At 50.7% G+C, this 19,993-nt stretch overlaps 1 protein-coding gene and 1 long non-coding RNA gene across 5 annotated transcripts in view; one reads left to right on the plus strand and one right to left on the minus strand.

The window, feature by feature from the left end:
• ARHGEF18 (Rho/Rac guanine nucleotide exchange factor 18) overlaps positions 1 to 19,993 on the plus strand; it is a 129,195-nt gene that overhangs the window by 85,062 nt on the left and 24,140 nt on the right. For 3 of the 4 annotated variants that reach the window (XR_013409658.1, XM_028839557.2, XM_028839559.2), the window contains 6 exons: positions 5,203 to 5,341; positions 6,470 to 6,582; positions 6,729 to 6,869; positions 8,982 to 9,232; positions 12,193 to 12,318; positions 18,680 to 18,797. Coding sequence is in view for 3 of the 4 variants with exons in the window: in XM_028839557.2 (XP_028695390.2) it covers positions 5,203 to 5,341; positions 6,470 to 6,582; positions 6,729 to 6,869; positions 8,982 to 9,232; positions 12,193 to 12,318; positions 18,680 to 18,797 (888 nt within the window). In the remaining variant the exon portion in view is untranslated. Of the gene's footprint in view, positions 1 to 5,047; positions 5,342 to 6,469; positions 6,583 to 6,728; positions 6,870 to 8,981; positions 9,233 to 12,192; positions 12,319 to 18,679; positions 18,798 to 19,993 lie in introns of all 4 variants that reach the window. The other variant, XM_028839560.2, reaches the window with a different exon arrangement.
• On the minus strand, positions 4,737 to 8,671 carry LOC144337056 (uncharacterized). The gene is made up of 2 exons (XR_013409679.1): positions 7,745 to 8,671; positions 4,737 to 6,112 (listed from the first exon to the last, which is right to left on the minus strand). It is a non-coding gene; the product is annotated as an uncharacterized LOC144337056 (long non-coding RNA).

The raw sequence follows: 19,993 nt of genomic DNA on the forward strand, positions 1-19,993 counted from the left end.
ACCCCAAAAAGAAACACCGTAGGCCAGGTGCGGGGGCTCACGCCTGTAATCCCAGCACTTTGGGAGGCCAAGGCAGGCAGATCACTTGAGGTCAAGAGTTCGAGACCAGCCTGGCCAACATGGTGAAACCCTGTCTCTACTAAAAATACAAAAATTAGCTGGGCAAGGTGGCAGGCACCTGTAATCCCAGCTACTCAGGAGGCTGAGGCAGGAGAATCACTTGAACCCCGGAGGTGGAGGTTGCAGTGAGCCGAGATCACCCCCACTGCTTTCCAGCCTGGGTGACAGAGCAAGATTCCATCTCAAAAAAAAAAAAAAAAAAAAAAAAAAAGGTGGCAGACGATCTGAGGCTCTCCCATCCCTGGCAAGCAGACCTCTGGTCCTTGGGCAGCTGTCGTTTTAGGATACCTGGGATTTGTCTGAACCCAGTATGGTGAGACTCGCAGACCCAGAAATGACCATCAGGAAGGAAGAAGTTTATATTCACAGTCCTCTGGAAGCAGGAGGCAGGGCACACCACACAGGGGCCACACGGGGAAGCACCAGGGTCGGTTGGGGGACAGGGGAAAATATGGACAGGAATCTTCATTGTGGTTTCCTGGGGAACAAATGGACCAGGCAGGGTGAGCAGGCTCAGGACGGGACCCCGAGGTGATGAGGGCAGTGGGACCACGGCCAGGAGTGTGACAGCCCCATAAAGGAGGCAACTGGGGGTCTGAGCTCTGCATTGGCTGCAGACCGTTTACTATCTCTAGAAACTGGCCAGCCCTGGGAGGGGCTGTGCGTCCTTGCTCAGCAAAGCCCCAAGAGGTCAAAGCATCACAAATACGGAATAAAAGGACATAATCAATGCAGCGGGTCTGTGGCAGGGCCACTGACTCATGTCTTGACCCGTCAGCTATTTCAGCGGCCGCACGTGTTCCAGGAAGACTGTATTTATGACTGTCCACCTCTTATTCTATTTCATTTTGTTTCATTTTTTTCAGAGTCTTGCTCTGTCACCCAGGCTGGAGTGCAGTGGGGCAATCATAGCTCACCACAGCCTTGAACCCCAGGGCTCAAGCGATCTTCCCACCTCAGCCTCCCAGGTAGCTGGGACTCCTGGCACACACCAACATGCCTGCCTAATTTGTTGTTGTTGTTTTTTAAGAGACGAGATCTCACTGTGTTGCCCAGGCTGGTCTCTCACCTGGTGTCCCCTGGTCATGACCCCAACATGTGAAAACTTCAGTGTCTTCTAAATCATGAAAGGAAGATTTACATCTGTTCCCATAGATTTAGCATTACCAATAGTTTATTAAAATTCTTTGGAATCAGCATTTCTTTCTCTCCTTCCTTCCTTCCTTCCTTCCTTCCTTCCTTCCTTCCTTCCTTCCTTTTCTTTCTTTTTGCCATCAACTTGATTTTGGGAATTGGCATTGCTTTACATGCTATTTTTTTGTTTTGGTTTGGTTTTTTTTTTTTTTTTTTTTTTTGAGACAGGATCTTACTCTGTTACCCAGGCTGGAGTGCAGTGGCATGATCTCGGCTTACCACAACCTCTGCCTCCCAGGCTCAAGCAATTCTCCTGCCTCAGCCTCCTGAGTAGCTGGGATTACAGGTGTGCACCACCACCGCCAAGCTAATTTTTGTATTTTTAGTAGAGACAGGATTTCACCATGTTGGCCAGGCTGGTCTTGAACTCCTGACCTTAAATGATCCACCCCCCTTGGCCTCCCAAAGTGTTGGGATTACAGGTGTGAGCCACCGTGCCTGGCCAAATGCTGTTTTTAGTGACTTTTTCTTCTATGGACTATTGTGCTAGAGCAGAATTCATCTGATTTCAGTCAGGACCTCAGTCCACAAGCAACCATGTGTCAGCCGTGCCAGGATGCTGCTGGGCAAAGGATACATCTCAGGTTTTGCACTGTATTTGTATGTTTAGGTCATAATCGTCTGGGTGGAGTTGTTGGACAGAAATGGCAGGAAATGCCTGTCCTGGACCGTGTCGCCTTTGGTTCAGGATTCCTGTTTTTTCACATAGGTGTTGCTTTGTGAATTACATCGTCAACTGCTTTGTCTCCTATAATAATAGGAATTGTTAGTCATGTATTATCATGACGTCAGAATGTTTCTGGCCACTGAACAAATGTCATCCTCGCTGTGCTAGGCCGTGGAAAGAATGAACAGCGACTGAGTATGTGTGTGATGTGCTGTCACACAGCTTAGTGGCTGATGTCTTAGTCGGCGAGAATTCTTGGCTCCTCTGCCAGAAAATCTCTAACACACACCCACTTGCACATTAACAATCACCTTCAATTTACAGCTAAATTAAAAGTTGCTCAGAGGCCGGGTGCGGTGGCTTACACCTGTAATCCCAGCACTTTGGGAGGCCGAGGCGGGTGGATCACCTGAAGTCGGGAGTTCCAGACCAGCCTGACCAACGTGGAGAAACTCTGTCTCTACTAAAAATACAAAATTAGCCTGGTGTGGTGGTGGGGAGCCTGTAATCCCAGCCACTCGGGAGGCTGAGGCAGGAGAATCACTTGAACCTGGGAGGCAGAGGTTGCGGTGAGCCGAAATGGCGCCATTGCACTCCAGCCTGGGCAACAAGAGCGGAAATCTGTCTCAAAAAAAAAAAAAACAGAAAAACGAAGAAGTTGCTCAGAATGCTGAATCCTCTCCCAGGAGAGCTGCTGTGAGTACATTTTCCACTAGGGCAAGCTCTGCCCACCCCATGGTTTATAACTCCATGTTCCCCAGAAAGAGACTTCCAGCTGCTCTCTTCCTGTAACACAGACAAAGCAAGACATCCTAGCTATGTCAGTACCTAGGACCCAGGAGGCCACTGGACAGATTAGATTTCTTTTTTTTTTTTTTTTCTTTTTTCTCTTTTTTTTTTCAGATGGAGTCTCACTGGTGTTGTCCAGGCTGGAGTGCAGTGGCATGATGTCGGGCTCACTGTAACCTCTGCCTCCCGGGTTTAAGTGATTCTCCTGCCTCAGCTTCCCGGGTAGCTGGAATTACAGTTGTTCCCCACCATGCCCAGCTAATTTTGTATTTTTAGTCATCATGTTGGCCAGGCTGGTCTCAAACTCCTGACCTCAGGTGATCCACATGCCTCGGCCTTCCAAAGTGCTGGGATTACAGGCATGAGCCACTGCACCCAGCCTGACAGATCAGATTTCTATTTTTCTTCTCTCTTCTCTTCTCTTCTCCCCTCCTTTCTCCTCCCCTCCCCTCCCCTCTTCTCTTTTTTTTGAGATGGTCTCGCTCTGTCGCCCAGCCTAGAGTGCAGTGGCACGATCATAGCTCACTGCAGCCTTGAACTCCTGGGCTCAAGTGATCCTACTGCCTCAGCCTCCCGAGTAGCTGGGACTACAGGTGTGCACCACTGTGCCCAGCTAATTTTTTATTTTGTGTAGAAACAGGGTCTTGCTATGTTTCCCAGGCTGGTTTTGAACTCCTGGCCTCAAATGATCCTTCCACCTCTACCTTCCAAAGTGCTAGGATTACAGGCATGAGCCACCACGCCCAGCCCAGATTTCTTTTTAATGCTACTCTTTGTCCTTATCTGGGCAGAGCTTGAAGATACAATTTTATAAAATGTAAGAATAAACTAGCCAAGTAGCCCATCTCAACTACACTTGTCAAGTAGGAGGGGAAAACTGAACCTAATGAATGATAGTTGAGCTTTATTTATTTTATTTTATTTTATTTTATTTTATTTTATTTTATTTTATTTTATTTTATTTTTGAGGCAGAGTCTCACTCTGTCGCCCAGGCTGGAGTGCAGTGGCACGATCTCCACTCACTGCAACCTCTGCCTCCTGGGTTCAAGCAATTCTCTGCCTCAGCCTCCCGAGTAGCTGGGATTACAGGCATCTGCCACCACACCCTTCTAATTTTTGTGGGGGTTTTTTTGTTGTTTTTTGTTTTTTTAGTAGAGACAGGGTTTCACCATCTTGGTCAGGCTGGTCTTAAACTCCTGACCTTGTGATCCACCCACCTTGACCTCCCAAAGTGCTGAGATTACAGGCGTGAGCCACCGCGCCCAGCCATAGTTGAGCTTTATTAAGAGTTGCATCTTGGGAGGCCCAAAGCAGGAGGACCACTTGAAGCCAGGAGTTCAAGACCAGCCTGGGCAACATAGTGAGACCCCCATCTCTCTACAAGAAAATATTTTAAAATTATACAGCACACCTATAATCCCAGCTCCTCAGGAGACTGAGGCAGAAGGATTGCTTGAGCCTAGGAGTTTAAGGCTGCAGTAAGCTGTGGTCGGCCACTGCACTCCAGCCTGAGCTAGAGTGAGACTGTCTCTAAAAATAATAATAATTAATTAAAAGAGTTGCATCTTTCCATGAGTAGGTGAGCTTATCCGCGGGCACATGTATCCTATGATCTGAACCCTTAAATGAACGAACAGATGGGTGTAGACAACTGTTTGCAGCCCCTGTTGATGTTGGATTGGTTTATAATCACGGTGTGGAACAGAATCGGAGCCTCAGGTCTGCTTCGATGGTAGAATTCTATTCGAGTCCTGATGACCAGGGGCGGCTAAACACCGTGTCTTGCCATCTCTGGGTCTTAGAGTCACCCTAACATCTGATCTCAGATTAATTATCATCACGTGCGAGGTTTTGGCATGAAGCGCGCCAGACGCACAGTTTCATGATCTTAGACTATTTACAGCAAACTGAAACAGCTCACTTGGTTTTTACACCCTGCAAAGACCAAAGGAGAGCCTAGAGGGGTTTTTTTTTTTTTTCCTGTTTTATTCTATCAAAGCAGCAAATACTGTGCAATTTCCACAGTAAATGGTCACAGTGGGGACCAATATCCTGCCCTCCAGACCCGCTGCTTCAGCCAATACAGCAAGGGAAGACGCAGCTCTGTTTTCTAGAAGGATCCCACCGAGGCATAAAAACGGCGCAGCCCAGCCTGGCACCGCGCCGGGTCCCGGAGCCCCGGGCGCGAACATGGGGAATGCTCACTCCAAAAGCGGGGACAGGCACGGCACGCTCCCCGGCCGCCCCGAGCTGTCTTTTTACGGCTCTTTCCCCAGGAAATGGAGCGAGAACGTCTTCTTGGATAACGAGCTGCTGACCTCCAAGATCCTGTCCGTGCTGCGGCCGCAGTCGGAGCGGGGCTTCCGCGCAGGCGACCTCCACTACCCGACCCACTTTCTCAGCACCAACTCTGTCCTTGCCTCTGTCACAGCCTCGCTCAAGGAGAACCCCCGGGGCACCCTCCTGTCCGATGGCAGCCCGGCCCTGTCCAGGAATGTCGGTATGACGGTCTCTCAGAAAGGGGGTCCCCAGCCAACACCGAGCCCGGCTGGCCCTGGGACGCAACTCGGGTAAGCCGGAGTCCCCTCTCCGCCCTCGGGTGGGTGGCGTTCCCCGGGGAGCTGTTGACAGCCTCCCCAGAGGGAGACCCCGACTTAGATCCGTGTGAATCCACACGGCAGCCCCTGTGCCAAGCAGAGAAATTCCCATTAACGCTTGCTTCCGGGATCCACGCCTTTTTGCAAAAACGATGTGTCCCGGGGTGTATTCAACCCCTGGTGGAGCCAGTTTGCCTAGTGGCCTCAGGGGATCCTTGGACTCGCTCCTTAGGCCAGGCTCCTTACTCAAGGTGATGCTCAAAGTCCTGCTGGGTGTGTGTGGAGGTGGCGTCCCATTATCTGTGCCTTACCTCGTTTTATAGGACTTCAAAGTGGTTCCCTTGATAATGCCTGCAGCGGTGTCCGAGTACAAAGTGATGCTAGAAGCTGATACGTTTGTGGTGGCTATTCCATGAGTTCGTGGGAAAGGGAATAGATTATCTTTTTCCTCTGAGTAAGGACTGCCCTCCCACCTTTGACCATGAAGCCATTTCCACTTAACTCCTGGTAGACAGGATCCTAGGGGCCCCAAGTGGGCTCCAGTGGTCTGTCAAGGACGCAGCAATCCACACCCCATTAGGATGTAACTAAACATTGAAGGAAGTTACTATGGAAGAAATCCTGATGTGACATTGACAGATAATCTCCCCCGCCCCTGCTTTTTTTTTTTTCTATAGACAGAGTCTCACTCTGTCGCTTAGGCTGGAGTTCACTGGCACAATCTCAGCTCACTGCAACCTCCACCTCCCGGATTCAAGTGATTCGCCTGCCTCAGCCTCCCAAGTAGCTGGGATTACAGGCACCTGCCACCACGCCCGGCTAATTTTTGTATTTTTAGTAGAGACAGGGTTTTGCCATGTTGGGCAAGCTGGTCTCGAACTCCTGACCTCAGGTGATCTGCCTGACTTCGGCCTCCCGAAGTCTGGGATTACAGGCATGAGGCACCGGACCCAGCAAATCTCCCAATTTAAAAACAATGATCTGTAGACAAAGTTGAGGCTTCTGTGAAAATCTGGAGAGTTCTCGGAGAGTATCGAATCGAATGTGCGTGTGTGTTTAATTCACTTTTCTAAAACAATTGTTTTTATTGTTTGCACCCAGACCACTCACAGGAGAGATGGATGAAGCCGATTCTGTGCTTTTAAAACTTAAGCAGACAGCTGATGACTCTCTGTCCCTCACAGCTTCGAACGTCGAGTCCATTTTTGTAGAAGGTATGGTCATCTCCGCTCTCTCGCGGCTGCCACACAGTCCCTGTCCCTCCTGGGAAGAGCTGGGGCCTGTGTCAGCACGTCCACGGGAGGGAATCCGGGTGACATGGCTCTGGGCCCCCAGCAGCCGCCCCTCGCTCTTCCCTCAGATCCCTACGCCGCCTCTCTGAGGAGTGAGATTGAGTCAGACGGCCACGAGTTCGAAGCTGAGTCCTGGAGTCTCGCCGTGGACCCGGCCTACGCCAAGAAGCAAAAGAGGGAGGTGGTGAAGAGACAAGATGTCCTTTACGGTGGGGAGTCCACAGCCCTGTGCCACCACGCCGGCCCTCCACTCTCTTCTCTGCTCCTTCCCCCCTCCCTGCCTTCCTTCCTTCCTTATCTTTGTCTTTCTCTCTCTCTTTCTCTCTTTCCCTCTTTTGTTCTTTCTCTCTTTATTTATTTATTTTTCTTTCTTGAGACAGAGTCTCTCTCTATTGCCCAGGCTGGAGTACAGTGGGACAATCAGAGCTCAGCGCAGCCTCGACCTGGGCTCGAGCAATCCTCCCACCTCAGCCTCCCCAGTAGCTGGGACCACACCGCATCTGGCGAATTTTTTTATTTTCTGTAGAGACGGGGGTCTCACCATGTTGCCCAGGCTGGTCTCAATCTCCTGAGCTCAAGTGACCCGCCCGTCTGGGCCTCCCAAAGTGTTGGGATTATAGGCGTGAGCCACGGTGCCTGGCCTCCGTCTTTCTCTCTCCTCCCCTGGTGCAGCCCTTCCTCCCACGCCAGGGAAGAGACGGTCGGAGAGGATTTTGTTAGAATACGTCCCTGTGGACGCATCTGGCTGAATGCCCACATCCATCTTCTTCTTCCCTTGTTTTGTGCTGTCCTAGCCCGTGTAGGCAGCTCTCATAGAACACCATACACAGGGTGGCTTAGAAGCCACAGAAGTTTATTGCTCACGGTTCTAGAGGCTGGGGCGTCTAAGATCAAGGCAGCGGCAGACAGTGTCCATGGAGGCCCCATTTCCTGGCTTCCTGTGGTGGCATCTGGCTATGTCCTCACAAGGTCTTCATGGTCTTTCTCAGGTCCTTTTTTTTTTTTTTTTTTTTTTGAGACAGGGTCTCACTCTGTCACCTAGGCTGGATGCAGTGATGCAATCTCAGCTCACTGCAACCTCCACCTCCCAGGTTTAAGCGATTGTCCTGCCTCAGCCTCCTGAGTAGCTGGGATGACAGTGCCTGCTACCATGCCCAGCTAATTTCTCTTTTTTTGAGATGGAGTCTCACTCTATCGCCCAGGCCGGAGTACAGTGGTTCCATCTCGGCTCACTGCAACCTACAACTCCCGGGTTCAAGCAATTCTCCTGCCTCAGCCTCCCGAGTAGCTGGAATTATAGGTGCCTACCACCATGCCCGGCTAATTTTTGTATTTTTAGTAGTGACAGTGTTTCACCATGTTGGCCAGGCTGGTCTCGAACTCCTGACCTCATGATCTGCCCACCTCAGCCTCCCAAAATGCTAGGATTACAGGCATCAGCCACCATACCTGGCCATGCCCGGCTAATTTTTTTATTTTTTGGTACAGACAGGGTTTCGCTGTGTTGGCCAGGCTGGTCTCCAACTCCTGACCTCAAGTGATCTGCTCACCTCGGCCTCCCAGAGTGCTGGGATTACAGGCGTGAGCCACCACCCCCAGTTCTCAGGTCCTTTTCCTAAGGGCACTAGTCCCACCATGAGGTTCTCTCCCCTTCTGACCTCATCACCTTCCAAGGGCCACACCTCCTGTACTATCACCTTGGGGGTTCGAATTTCAACATACAAATTTTGGGGGACGCAAACATCTTGTTCATTGCAGTCTAGGTCTGGTCAGGGACACACACAGATGTGACGTGTGAGTTTTGACAGCCACAGGAGTGTTCCTCAGAACACTCTTCTTCCTAAAAACAGACTTGATAGCTGGGCCTGGTGGTGCGCACCTGTAATCCCAGCTACTTGGGAGGCTGAGGCAGAAGAATCGCTTGAACCCAGGAGGTGGAGGTTGCAGTGAGCTGAGACTGCGCCACTGCACTCCAGCCTGGGTGACAGAGCAAGACTCCATCTCAAAAAAACACAAAAAACAAAAAAACAAAAACCACACGGACTTAAAATGTTGTCCGTTGGGTTGACACTGGGCACAAAACCCTCCTGTGATAGGGAGGTCCCAGGGCTGTCTCCTTCCCCTGCTCCTTTAGGCTGGGACCCCCTGCAGCACTCTAAACCCTGAATGCCCTGGAAGTAAGAAAGACCCCAAAGGCGCAAGGCCTTAGGCAGAGAACTCTCAGAAGCCAGTTCAGTACGTGAAGGGCAGGCAGCACCCACGACTGCCCAGCAGGGCCGTGGAGCCAGCGTGGCTAAGTCCTGCCGTCCGTGTCCCTGCAGAGCTGATGCAGACGGAGGTGCACCACGTGCGGACTCTCAAGATCATGCTGAAGGTGTACTCCAGGGCCCTGCAGGAGGAGCTGCAGTTCAGCAGCAAGGCTATTGGCCGCCTCTTCCCATGTGCTGATGACCTGCTGGAGACGCACAGCCATTTCCTCGCTCGGCTCAAGGAGCGCCGCCAGGAGTCCCTGGAGGAGGGCAGCGACCGGAATTATGTCATCCAGAAAATCGGCGACCTCCTGGTTCAGCAGGTGGGTGCAGCCATGTTCATCTCAACAGTCTTCAAAGCCTCTGCCCTGTCTCTATCCCTTTCTTCTTTTTTTCTGAGATAGCGTCTTGCTGTGCCACCCAGGCTGGAGTGCAGTGGTGCAGTTACAGCTCAATGCAGCCTCAACCTCCCAGGCTCAGGTGATCCTCCCACCTCAGCCTCCCGAGTGGCAGGGACTGCAGCTGTGCACCACCATGCTCAGCTAATTTTTTATTTTTTGTAGAGATAGGGTCTCACTATATGGCCCAGGCTGGTCTTGAACTCCTGAGCTCAAGTGATCCTGCCTCAGCCTTCCAAGTAGCCAGGACTCCAGGGAACACCACGCCTGGCTAATTTTTTATTTTTTGTAGAGATGGGGTCTCGCTTTGTTGCCCAGGCTGGTCTCAAATTCCTGGCCTCAAGCAATCCTCCCTCCTCGGCCTCCCAAAGTGCAGAGATCACAGGCATGAGCCATTGTGCCGGCCTGTTCCTTTGAATAAGGAAACGAGAGTGGCTCCTGTTTGTTGAGTACCTGCTCCCCTGAGGACACACAGCTCTGGGCCCCTTATAGCGATGCCTGCAGTTCATATTCTAGAAACACAGAGGCCTAAATCAGCCAGTGTCCCTGGCTGAACACTATTCAGTGTTACATTCTTCTATGCTCGTTTGGTTGGTTGGTTTTTGTTTTTTGGTTCAAATCACTTATGCTTTCAACCGTTCAAAATATGCCTATTGACTGAGTGCAGTGGCCCACACCTGTAATCCCAGCACTGTGGGAGGCCAAGCAGGTGAATTGCTCGAGCCTAGGAGTTCTGGACCAGCCTGAGCAACATAGCAAGACCCCGTGTCTACAAAACGTGAAAATAAATTAGCCAGCTGTGGTAGCATATAGCTGTAGTCCCAGCTACTCAGGAGGCTGAGGTGGGAGGATTGCTTGAGCATGGGAGGTCAAGGCTGCAGTGAGCTATGATCATGCCACTGCCCTCCAGCCTGGGCAACAGAGCAAGACCTGATATCGGTGGGGAGGGGGGAAGCAGGGAAGCATACCTGTGGACCAGCACCATCCATGGTAGTGGTATTAACCCCAAATGACCACCCTAGGCCAAGATTTACCCAGGGGAGCTGTGCCCCTCGTGTGACCTCGAACTATTTGCTCAAAGCATCCTGGGCCAACTAATTAGAAGAACACTCCTTTTGCTTTTTATGTTTCTTTTTTTTGAGATGAAGTCTCAGCCTATTGTCCAGCCTGGAGTGCAATGGTGTGATGTCAGCTCACTGCAACCTCCACCTCCCAGGTTTAAGCAATTCTCATGCCTCACCCTCCCGAGTAGCTGGGATTACAGGTGCCCACCACCACACCTGGCTGATTTTTTTTGTATTTTTAGTGGAGACAGGGTTTCACCATGTTGGCCAGGCTGGTCTCGAACTCTTGACCTCAAGTGATCCACCTGCCTAAGTCTCCCAAACTGCTGGGATTTTTTTTTTTTTTTTTTTTTTTTTTTTGAGACAGAGTCTTGCTCTGTCGCCCAGGCTGGAGTGCAGTGGCGCGATCTCGGCTCACTGCAAGCTCCGCCTCCCGGGTTCACGCCATTCTCCTGCCTCAGCCTCCTGAGTAGCTGGGACTACAGGCGCCCGCCACCGCGCCCGGCTAATTTTTTGTATTTTTAGTAGAAACGGGGTTTCACCGTGGTCTCGATCTCCTGACCTTGTGATCCGCCCGCCTCGGCCTCCCAAAGTGCTGGGATTACAGGCGTGAGCCACCGCGCCCGGCCAAACTGCTGGGATTACATGTGTGAGCCACTGTGCCCGGCCTGCTTTTTATGTTTCTAACGTCCTTTGGCTGACATTTACTTTTTTTCTTGGCTCTCAGGAAGTTTTATAGCATCTGTGATGTAGCAAAGCCCCGAAGCAGGTTTTTTTATTTTACCTTTTTGACACCTTGTGATTAGACGCCCCAAACTGAAGCATTTCTCTGTTTGAGGACGTATTAGAAAGTGGAGCTGCAGCCGGGCGCTGTGGCTCACACCTGTAACCCCAACACTTTGGGAGGCTGAGGGGGGTGGATCGCTTGAGGTTATGAGTTCAAGGCCAGCCTGACCAACATGGTGAAACACTATCTCTACTAAAAAAAAAAAAAAAAAAAAAAATTAAAAATTAGCCGGATGTGGTGGTGGCACCTGTAATCCCCAACTACTCAGGAGGCTGTGGCAGGAGAATCGCTCAAACCCGTGAGGCGGAGGTTGCAGTGAGCTGAGATCGCACCACTGCACTCCAGCCTGAGCCACAGAGCAAGATGCTGTCTCTAAAAAAAAAAAAAGGAAGAAAGAAAATGGAATTGTAAATAAATATTTATTTTAGCAGAGTCAGATGAATTAGATGAAAATATGCTTTGGCTGGCCAGGCACGGTGGCTCGCGCCTATAATCCCAGCGCTTTGGGAAGCCGAGGTGGGCAGATCAAGAGGTCAGGAGTTCGAGACCAGCCTGACCAACATGGTGAAACCTGGTCTCTACTAAAAATATAAAAATTAGCCGGGCATGGTGGTTCACACCTGTAATCTCAGCTACTCAGGAGGCCGAGGCAGGAGAATCACTTGACCCCGGAAGGTGGAGGTTGCAGTGAGCCAAGATCACGCCACTGCACCCCAGCCTGGGCAACAGAGCGAGACTCTGTCTAAAAACAAATTAGCCGGGCGTGGTGGCGGCACCTGTAATCCCAGCTACTCAGGAGGCTACAGCAGGAGCATCGCTTGAACCCAGGAGGCGGAGGTTGCAGTGAGCTGAGATCGTGCCACTGCACTTCAGCCTGAGCCACAGAGCAAGATGCTGTCTCTAAAAAAAATAAATAAATAAATAAAATGGAATTGCAAATAAATATTTATTTTAGCAGAGTCAGACAAATTAGATGAAAATATACTTTGGCAGTTTTCATGTTTAATTAACGTTTCCGTTCTTTTGTCTATCAGTTTTCAGGTGAACATGGGGAGAGAATGAAAGAAAAGTATGGTGTGTTTTGTAGCGGCCACAATGAAGCTGTTAGTCATTACAAGTTGCTGCTTCAGCAAAACAAGAAATTTCAAAACTTGATCAAGGTAAAAACAATTTTTTTTTTTTTTAATCAAAAACTTATATTCTGGCCGGGCTCAGAGGCTTACGCCTGTAATCCCAGCACTTTGGGAGACCAAGGCGGGCGGATCACGAGGTCAGGAGATCGAGACCGTCCTGGCCAACATGGTGAAACCCCATCTCTATTAAAATACAAAAAATTAGCCGGGCGTGGTGGCACGCATCTGTAATCCCAGCTACTTGGGAGGCTGAGGCAGAGGAATCGCTTAAACCTAGGAAGCGAAGGTTGCAGTGAGCCGAGATCACGCTACTGCGTTCCAGCCTGGTGACAGAGCAAGACTCCATCTCAAAAACAAAAAACAAAAAACTTATATTCTTCACTGTCGAGTTTTTCCACAGAATTGTAGAGTCTTGGGACCTGGGAATTATAAGGCATTTGTTATGTAGCAGTGATTTTCAAGGTTTGGTTTGGGTTTTAACCACAACTCCATTCAGAACACATCAGTGAAATCTTACGTAGAATCCTGAGATGTAAAATAAAGCAGGCCAGATGCAATGCCTCATGCCTGTAAATCCAGTACTTCTGGAGGCCAGGGCGGGAGGATCGCTTGAGTCCAGGAGTTTGAGACCAGCCTGGGCAACATAGCAAGATCCTGTCTCTACAAAATATTTAAAAATTAGCCAGGCATGTTGGTGCACACCTGTAACCCTTGCTACTCCAGCAGCTAAGGAGGGAAAATCAGTTGAGCTCAGGTGTTTAAGACCAGCCTGGGCAACATAGCAAGATCCCATCTCTATTATATAAAATACATAAATATACACATACACATATTAACAAAATCAATCAAAGAAAGCATGTCTAGACTTTGTTCCTTGCCAGGCCACAGTGGGCCCTGAGAGATCCCTGCAGCCCTCAGCATGGGACCTGCTGACCATCACTGTGTCATCACTGTTTGGATGACACAAAGGATTGTTTGAAGGGGCTGCCCTGCCCCAGGAACTGGCCCTCCAGAGCCGGCCTGTTTTGCCTTGGGGATGCTGTCTGTCTTGAGGGTTATTCCAGCTGGGTGCGGTGGCTCACACCTGTAATCCCTGTAACTTTGGGAGGCCAAGGCGGGCAGATCACCTGAAGTCAGGAGTTTGATACCAGTCTACCCAATATGACAAAACCCCGTCTTTACTAAAACTACAAAAAATTAGCCAGGCGTGGTAACGCGTGCCCGTAATCCCACCTCCTTGGGAGGCTGAAGCAGGAGAATCGCTTGAACCCGGGAGGCAGAGGTTGCAGTGAGCCGAGATCGCACCACTGCACTCCAGCCTGGGGAACAAGAGCGAAACTCTGTCTCAAAAAAATACAAAATATAAAAAGGAGGGTTACTCCAAGCCTTTGTCCCCTTGCTGGTCCGTGTTCACCCCCGGAGCCTATAGATGGATCTTCCTGCCTCCTTTGTGTGAGTGTGGGTAGGTGCTCGAAGCCCAGCCAGAGTCAGCCAAGTCAAGGGAGACCCCACCTCCCGCATCCTAGAAACCGCACTTGGATGATGGCTAGTTGGTTCTATCAACATTCGCCTCTTTAGAGGCCCTCACACCGCTGATTCCACACGAGCTGCATCACCTGTGGCCTGGCCGGGACTTGATTCTGCAGTGGCATTCTACGTCCAGTAGTCCAAAGTTAGGAGTGACATGCATTTTTTTTTTTTTTTTTTTTTTTTTTTTTTTGAGACAGAGTCTCGCTCTGTCGCCCGGGCTGGAGTGCAGTGGCCGGATCTCAGCTCACTGCAAGCTCCGCCTCCCGGGTTCACGCCATTCTCCTGCCTCAGCCTCCCGAGTAGCTGGGACTACAGGCGCCCACCACCGCGTCCGGCTAATTTTTTGTATTTTTTAGTAGAGACGGGGTTTCACCGTGTTAACCAGGATGGTCTCGATCTCCTGACCTCGTGATCCGCCCGTCTCGGCCTCCCAAAGTGCTGGGATTACAGGCTTGAGCCACCGCGCCCGGCCGGAGTGACATGCATTTAAACTTCATTGTGTTATAGGATAGGTGGGAAAGGGAGAGGATCGTTTTGGAGCCGCAGTTCTTCGAAGCCAGGAGGGGGATTCCAGTGAAGCCTCCATCATGGACTCTTGCAAATCCCACAGCGGCTCTGGGCCTCTTCAGTGGCTCTTTGCAAGTGCTGGCATCCCTAAAATGTACACAAGAGCAGCGGGAGCAAACAAGCAGAAAATGTGCTGTGCTCCCAAGTGGGCGTCAGGTGACTGCTCTTGGTTCTTAGCCAGAGGTGAGCATCAGAAAGCACCCAGGCTGGGTGCTGTGGCTCACGCTTGGAATCCCAGCACTTTTGGGGAGGCCAAGGCGGGCGGATCACTTGAGCCCAGGAGTTTGAGACCAGCCTGAGGAATATGGCGAAACTTCATCTCTACTAACACTACAAAAATTAGCCAGGTGTGGTGGCACACGCCTGTAATCCCAGCTACTCGGAGGCTGAGACAGGAGAATTGCTTAAACTCCGGAGGCGGAGGTTGCAGTGAGCCAATATCACACCCAGGGACCCAACCAAAAGGCACAAGCCCACTCTAGTTCTGGAGGGTTCCAGCAGTCATGGGTTAGGGAGTGTGTGTTCATTTGTACATCGTGTTTGTGGACAGCTTGACAGATGATTTCCATATCCACCCCCTGGCTGGTTCTCATTTCTTTTATTTTTTGAGAGTCAGGTCTTGCTCCGTCGCCCAGGCTGGAGTGCAATGGCTCACTGCAGCCTCAAACTCCTGGGCTCAAGCAAAGCCTCCTGTCTCTGCTTCATGAGTAGTTGGGACTACAGGAGTGTGCCACCATGCCCACCTAATATTTTAATTTTTTGTAGAGATGAGGTCTTGCTGTGTTGCCCAGGCTAGTCTCAAACTCCTGGTCTCAAGCATTCCTCCTGCCTTGGCCTCCGAAAGTGTGGGATTACAGGCATGAACCACCACATCTGGCCTTTGGTGGCGTTTGTGTGTACAGCAGGTGATCCCTGCTTTCAGATATCTGGTGTCTGTCTCCTCCAAAGTGGCAAAGGAAAGGTCCTGGTGAGCTGAGAAAGAAAGCAGCCCCCAGCCTTGGCAGCCGATTGTTGACTAATTGGACAGGAGCCGAGATGTTAATGCGGGATCTGGCTTTCCGTTTCCGAGACGTTAATGCGGGATCTGGCTTTCCGTTTCCGAGATGTTAATGCGGGATCTGGCTTTCCGTTTCCGAGATGTTAATGCGGGATCTGGCTGTCCATTTCCGAGATGTTAATGCGGGATCTGGCTTTCCGTTTCCGAGACGTTAATGTGGGATCTGGCTTTCCACTTCCGAGACGTTAATGCGGACTCTGGCTGTCCGTTTCCAAGATGTTAATAAGGGCCCTTGCTGTCCGTTTCCGAGATGTTAATGCGGGATCTGGCTTTCTATTTCCGAGATGTTAATGTGGGGCCTTGCTGTCCGTTTCTGAGATGTTAATGCGGGATCTGGCTGTCCGTTTCCAAGATGTTAATGCGGGATCTGGCTGTCCGTTTCCAAGCTGTTAATGCGGGATCTGGCTTTCCATTTCCGAGATGTTAATGCGGGGCCTTGCTGTCTGTTTCTGAGATGTTAATGTGGGATCTGGCTGTCCATTTCCGAGATGTTAATGCGGGATCTGGCTGTCTGTTTCCGAGATGTTAATGCGGGATCTGGCTTTCCGTTTCCGAGACGTTAATGCAGGCTCTGGCTGTCCGTTTCCGAGACGTTAATGCGGGATCTGGCTGTCCGTTTCCGAGATGTTAATACGGGATCTGGCTGTCCGTTTCCGAGATGTTAATACGGGATCTGGCTTTCCATTTCTGAGATGTTAATGTGGGCTCTTGCTGTCCGTTTCCAAGCTGTTAATGCGGGATCTGGCTTTCTATTTCCGAGATGTTAATGTGGGGCCTTGCTGTCCGTTTCCAAGATGTTAATGTGGGATCCGGCTTTCCGTTTCCGAGATGTTAATGTGGGGCCTTGCTGTCCATTTCCGAGATGTTAATGCGGGATCTGGCTTTCCGTTTCCGAGATGTTAATGCGGGATCTGGCTTTCCGTTTCCGAGATGTTAATGCGGGCTCTGGCTGTCCATTTCCGAGTTGTTAATGCGGGATCTGGCTTTCCATTTCCGAGATGTTAATGCGGGCCCTTGCTGTCCATTTCCGAGATGTTAATGAGGGATCTGGCTTTCCGTTTCCGAGATGTTAATGCGGGATCTGGCTGTCCGTTTCCGAGATGTTAATGTGGGATCTGGCTGTCCGTTTCCGAGATGTTAATGCGGGCCCTTGCTGTCCATTTCCGAGATGTTAATGCGGGATCTGGCTTTCCGTTTCCAAGATGTTAATGCGGGATCTGGCTTTCCATTTCCGAGATGTTAATGTGGGATCTGGCTGTCCGTTTCCGAGATGTTAATGCAGGATCTGGCTTTCCGTTTCCGAGATGTTAATGCGGGATCTGGCTTTCCGTTTCCGAGATGTTAATGCGGGGCCTTGCTGTCCGTTTCCGAGATGTTAATGCGGGATCTGGCTGTCCATTTCCGAGATGTTAATGTGGGCTCTTGCTGTCCGTTTCCAAGCTGTTAATGCGGGATCTGGCTTTCCATTTCCGAGATGTTAATGCGGGGCCTTGCTGTCCGTTTCCGAGATGTTAATGCAGGATCTGGCTTTCCGTTTCCGAGATGTTAATGCGGGGCCTTGCTGTCCGTTTCCGAGATGTTAATGCGGGATCTGGCTTTCCGTTTCCGAGATGTTAATGCGGGCCCTTGCTGTCCATTTCCGAGATGTTAATGCGGGATCTGGCTGTCCGTTTCCGAGATGTTAATGCGGGCCCTTGCTGTCCGTTTCCGAGACGTTAATGCGGATCTGGCTGTCCGTTTCCGAGATGTTAATGCGGGATCTGGCTGTCCGTTTCCGAGATGTTAATGTGGGCTCTGGCTGCCCGTTTCCGAGATGTTAACGCGGGCTCTTGCTTTCCGTTTCCGAGATGTTAATGCGGGATCTGGCTGTCCATTTCCGAGATGTTAATGTGGGATCTGGCTTTCCATTTCTGAGATGTTAATGCGGGATCTGGCTGTCCGTTTCCGAGATGTTAATGTGGTATCCGGCTTTCCATTTCCGAGATGTTAATGCGGGATCTGGCTGTCTGTTTCCGAGATGTTAATGCGGGATCTGGCTGTCTGTTTCCGAGATGTTAATGTGGTATCCGGCTTTCCATTTCCGAGACGTTAATGCGGGATCTGGCTGTCCGTTTCCGAGACGTTAATGCGGGATCTGGCTGTCCGTTTCCGAGATGTTAATGTGGGCTCTGGCTGCCCGTTTCCGAGCTGTTAATGCGGGATCTGGCTGTCCATTTCCGAGATGTTAATGTGGGATCCGGCTTTCCGTTTCCGAGATGTTAATGCGGGATCCGGCTGTCCGTTTCCGAGTTGTTAATGCGGGCTCTGGCTGTCCATTTCTGAGATGTTAATGCAGGGTCTGGCTTTCCATTTCCGAGATGTTAATAAGGGCCCTTGCTATCCGTTTCCGAGATGTTTATGCGGGATCTGGCTTTCCATTTCCGAGATGTTAACAAGGGCCCTTGCTGTCCATTTCCAAGATGTTAATGCGGGATCTGGCTGTCCGTTTCCGAGATGTTAATATAGGATCTGGCTGTCCGTTTCCAAGATGTTAATGCAGGCCCTTGCTGTCCGTTTCCGAGATGTTAATGTAGGATCCGGCTTTCCGTTTCCGAGATGTTAATGCGGGCCCTTGCTGTCCGTTTCCAAGATGTTAATGCGGGATCTGGCTGTCCGTTTCCGAGATGTTAATATAGGATCTGGCTGTCCGTTTCCAAGATGTTAATGCAGGCCCTTGCTGTCCGTTTCCGAGATGTTAATGTAGGATCCGGCTTTCCGTTTCCGAGATGTTAATGCGGGCCCTTGCTGTCCGTTTCCAAGATGTTAATGCGGGATCTGGCTGTCCATTTCCGAGATGTTAATGCAGGATCTGGCTGTCTGTTTCGTTAATGCGGGCCCTTGCTGCCGTTTCCGAGATGTTAATGCGGGATCTGGCTGTCCGTTTCCGAGATGTTAATGTAGGATCTGGCTGTCCGTTTCCGAGATGTTAATGCGTGCCCTTGCTGTCCGTTTCCGAGATGTTAATGTAGGATCTGGCTTTCCGTTTCCGAGATGTTAATGCGTGCCCTTGCTGTCCGTTTCCGAGATGTTAATGTAGGATCTGGCTTTCCGTTTCCGAGATGTTAATGCGGGCCCTTGCTGTCCGTTTCCAAGATGTTAATGTGGGATCTGGCTGTCCGTTTCCGAGATGTTAATACGGGCCCTTGCTGTCCGTTTCCGAGATGTTAATGTGGGATCTTGCTGTCTGTTTCCTAGAAAATCGGCAACTTCTCCATCGTGCGGCGGCTTGGTGTGCAGGAGTGCATTCTCCTGGTTACACAGCGCATAACCAAATACCCAGTGCTGGTGGAGCGCATCATCCAGAACACGGAAGGTAGGCCTTCTCCCCACTGCCCCGCCCGCCCGTGCTGCTGCAGCATGGGGCTCTCACTGAGCACCCACTCCCTATTTAGCAGCGGACTGGATAAATTCCCTTGGGAATCCACTTTGCTGGGTGCTGGGGTTCCTTTTTTTTTTCTTTTTTTTTTTTTTGAGACAGAGTCTCACTCTGTCGCCCAGGCTGGAGTACAGCGGCCAGATCTCAGCTCACTGCAAGCTCCGCCTCCCAGGTTTACGCCATTCTCCTGCCTCAGCCTCCCGAGTAGCTGGGACTACAGGCGCCCGCCACCGCGCCCGGCTAGTTTTTTTTATTTTTAGTAGAGATGGGGTTTTACCACGTTAGCCAGGATGGTCTCGATCTCCTGACCTCATGATCCGCCTGTCTTGGCCTCCCAAAGTGCTGGGATTACAGGCTTGAGCCACCGCGCCTGGCCTTTTTTTTCTGTTTTTAAAGAGACAAAGTCTCACTCTGTTGCCCAGGCTGGAGTGTAGTGGTGAAATCATAGTTCACTGTAGCCTCCAACTCCGGGGCTCAAGTGATCCTCCTACCTCAGCCTCCCAAGCACCTGGGACTACAGGTACATGGCACTACACCCAGTTAATTTAAAAAAAAAATTTTTTTTTTTTTTTTTTTTTAGAGATGGGGTCTCGCTGTGTTGCCCGGGCTGTTCTGGAACTGCTGGGTTCAAGTGGACCTCCCACCTCGGTCTCTCCAAAGTGCTGGGATTACAGACATGAGCCATCACATCTGGCCTGGGTTTTGTTTTGTTTTGAGACAGACTCTCACTCTGTCCCCCAGGCTGGAGTGCAGTGGCACCATCTCGGCTCACTGCCATCTCCACTTCCCAGGTTCAAGCGATTCTCCTGCCTCAGCCTCCTGAGTAGCTGGGGTTACAGGCGCCCGCCACCACATCTAGCTAATTTTGGTATTTGTAGTAGAGATGGGGATTCACCATGTTTGTCAGGCTGGTCTTGAACTTCTGACCTCAAATGATCTGCCCACCTTGGCCTCCCAAAGTGCTGGGATTACAGGTGTGAGCCACCGTACCGCACCCAGCCTGGCCTGGCCTGGGGTTTTTGATGCAAGAAAGATGGGGTGGTCAATACCATGAAAGCAAGAGCCAGGTTTTATTTGCCAACTGTTTCCCCCAGCCCCTAGCACAGGCTGGGCCAGTGCAGGCCCTCAGTGTC

Source organism: Macaca mulatta, chromosome 19, assembly GCF_049350105.2.
Source record: "Macaca mulatta isolate MMU2019108-1 chromosome 19, T2T-MMU8v2.0, whole genome shotgun sequence".
In the NCBI taxonomy this organism is placed as follows: Eukaryota; Metazoa; Chordata; class Mammalia; order Primates; family Cercopithecidae; genus Macaca; species Macaca mulatta.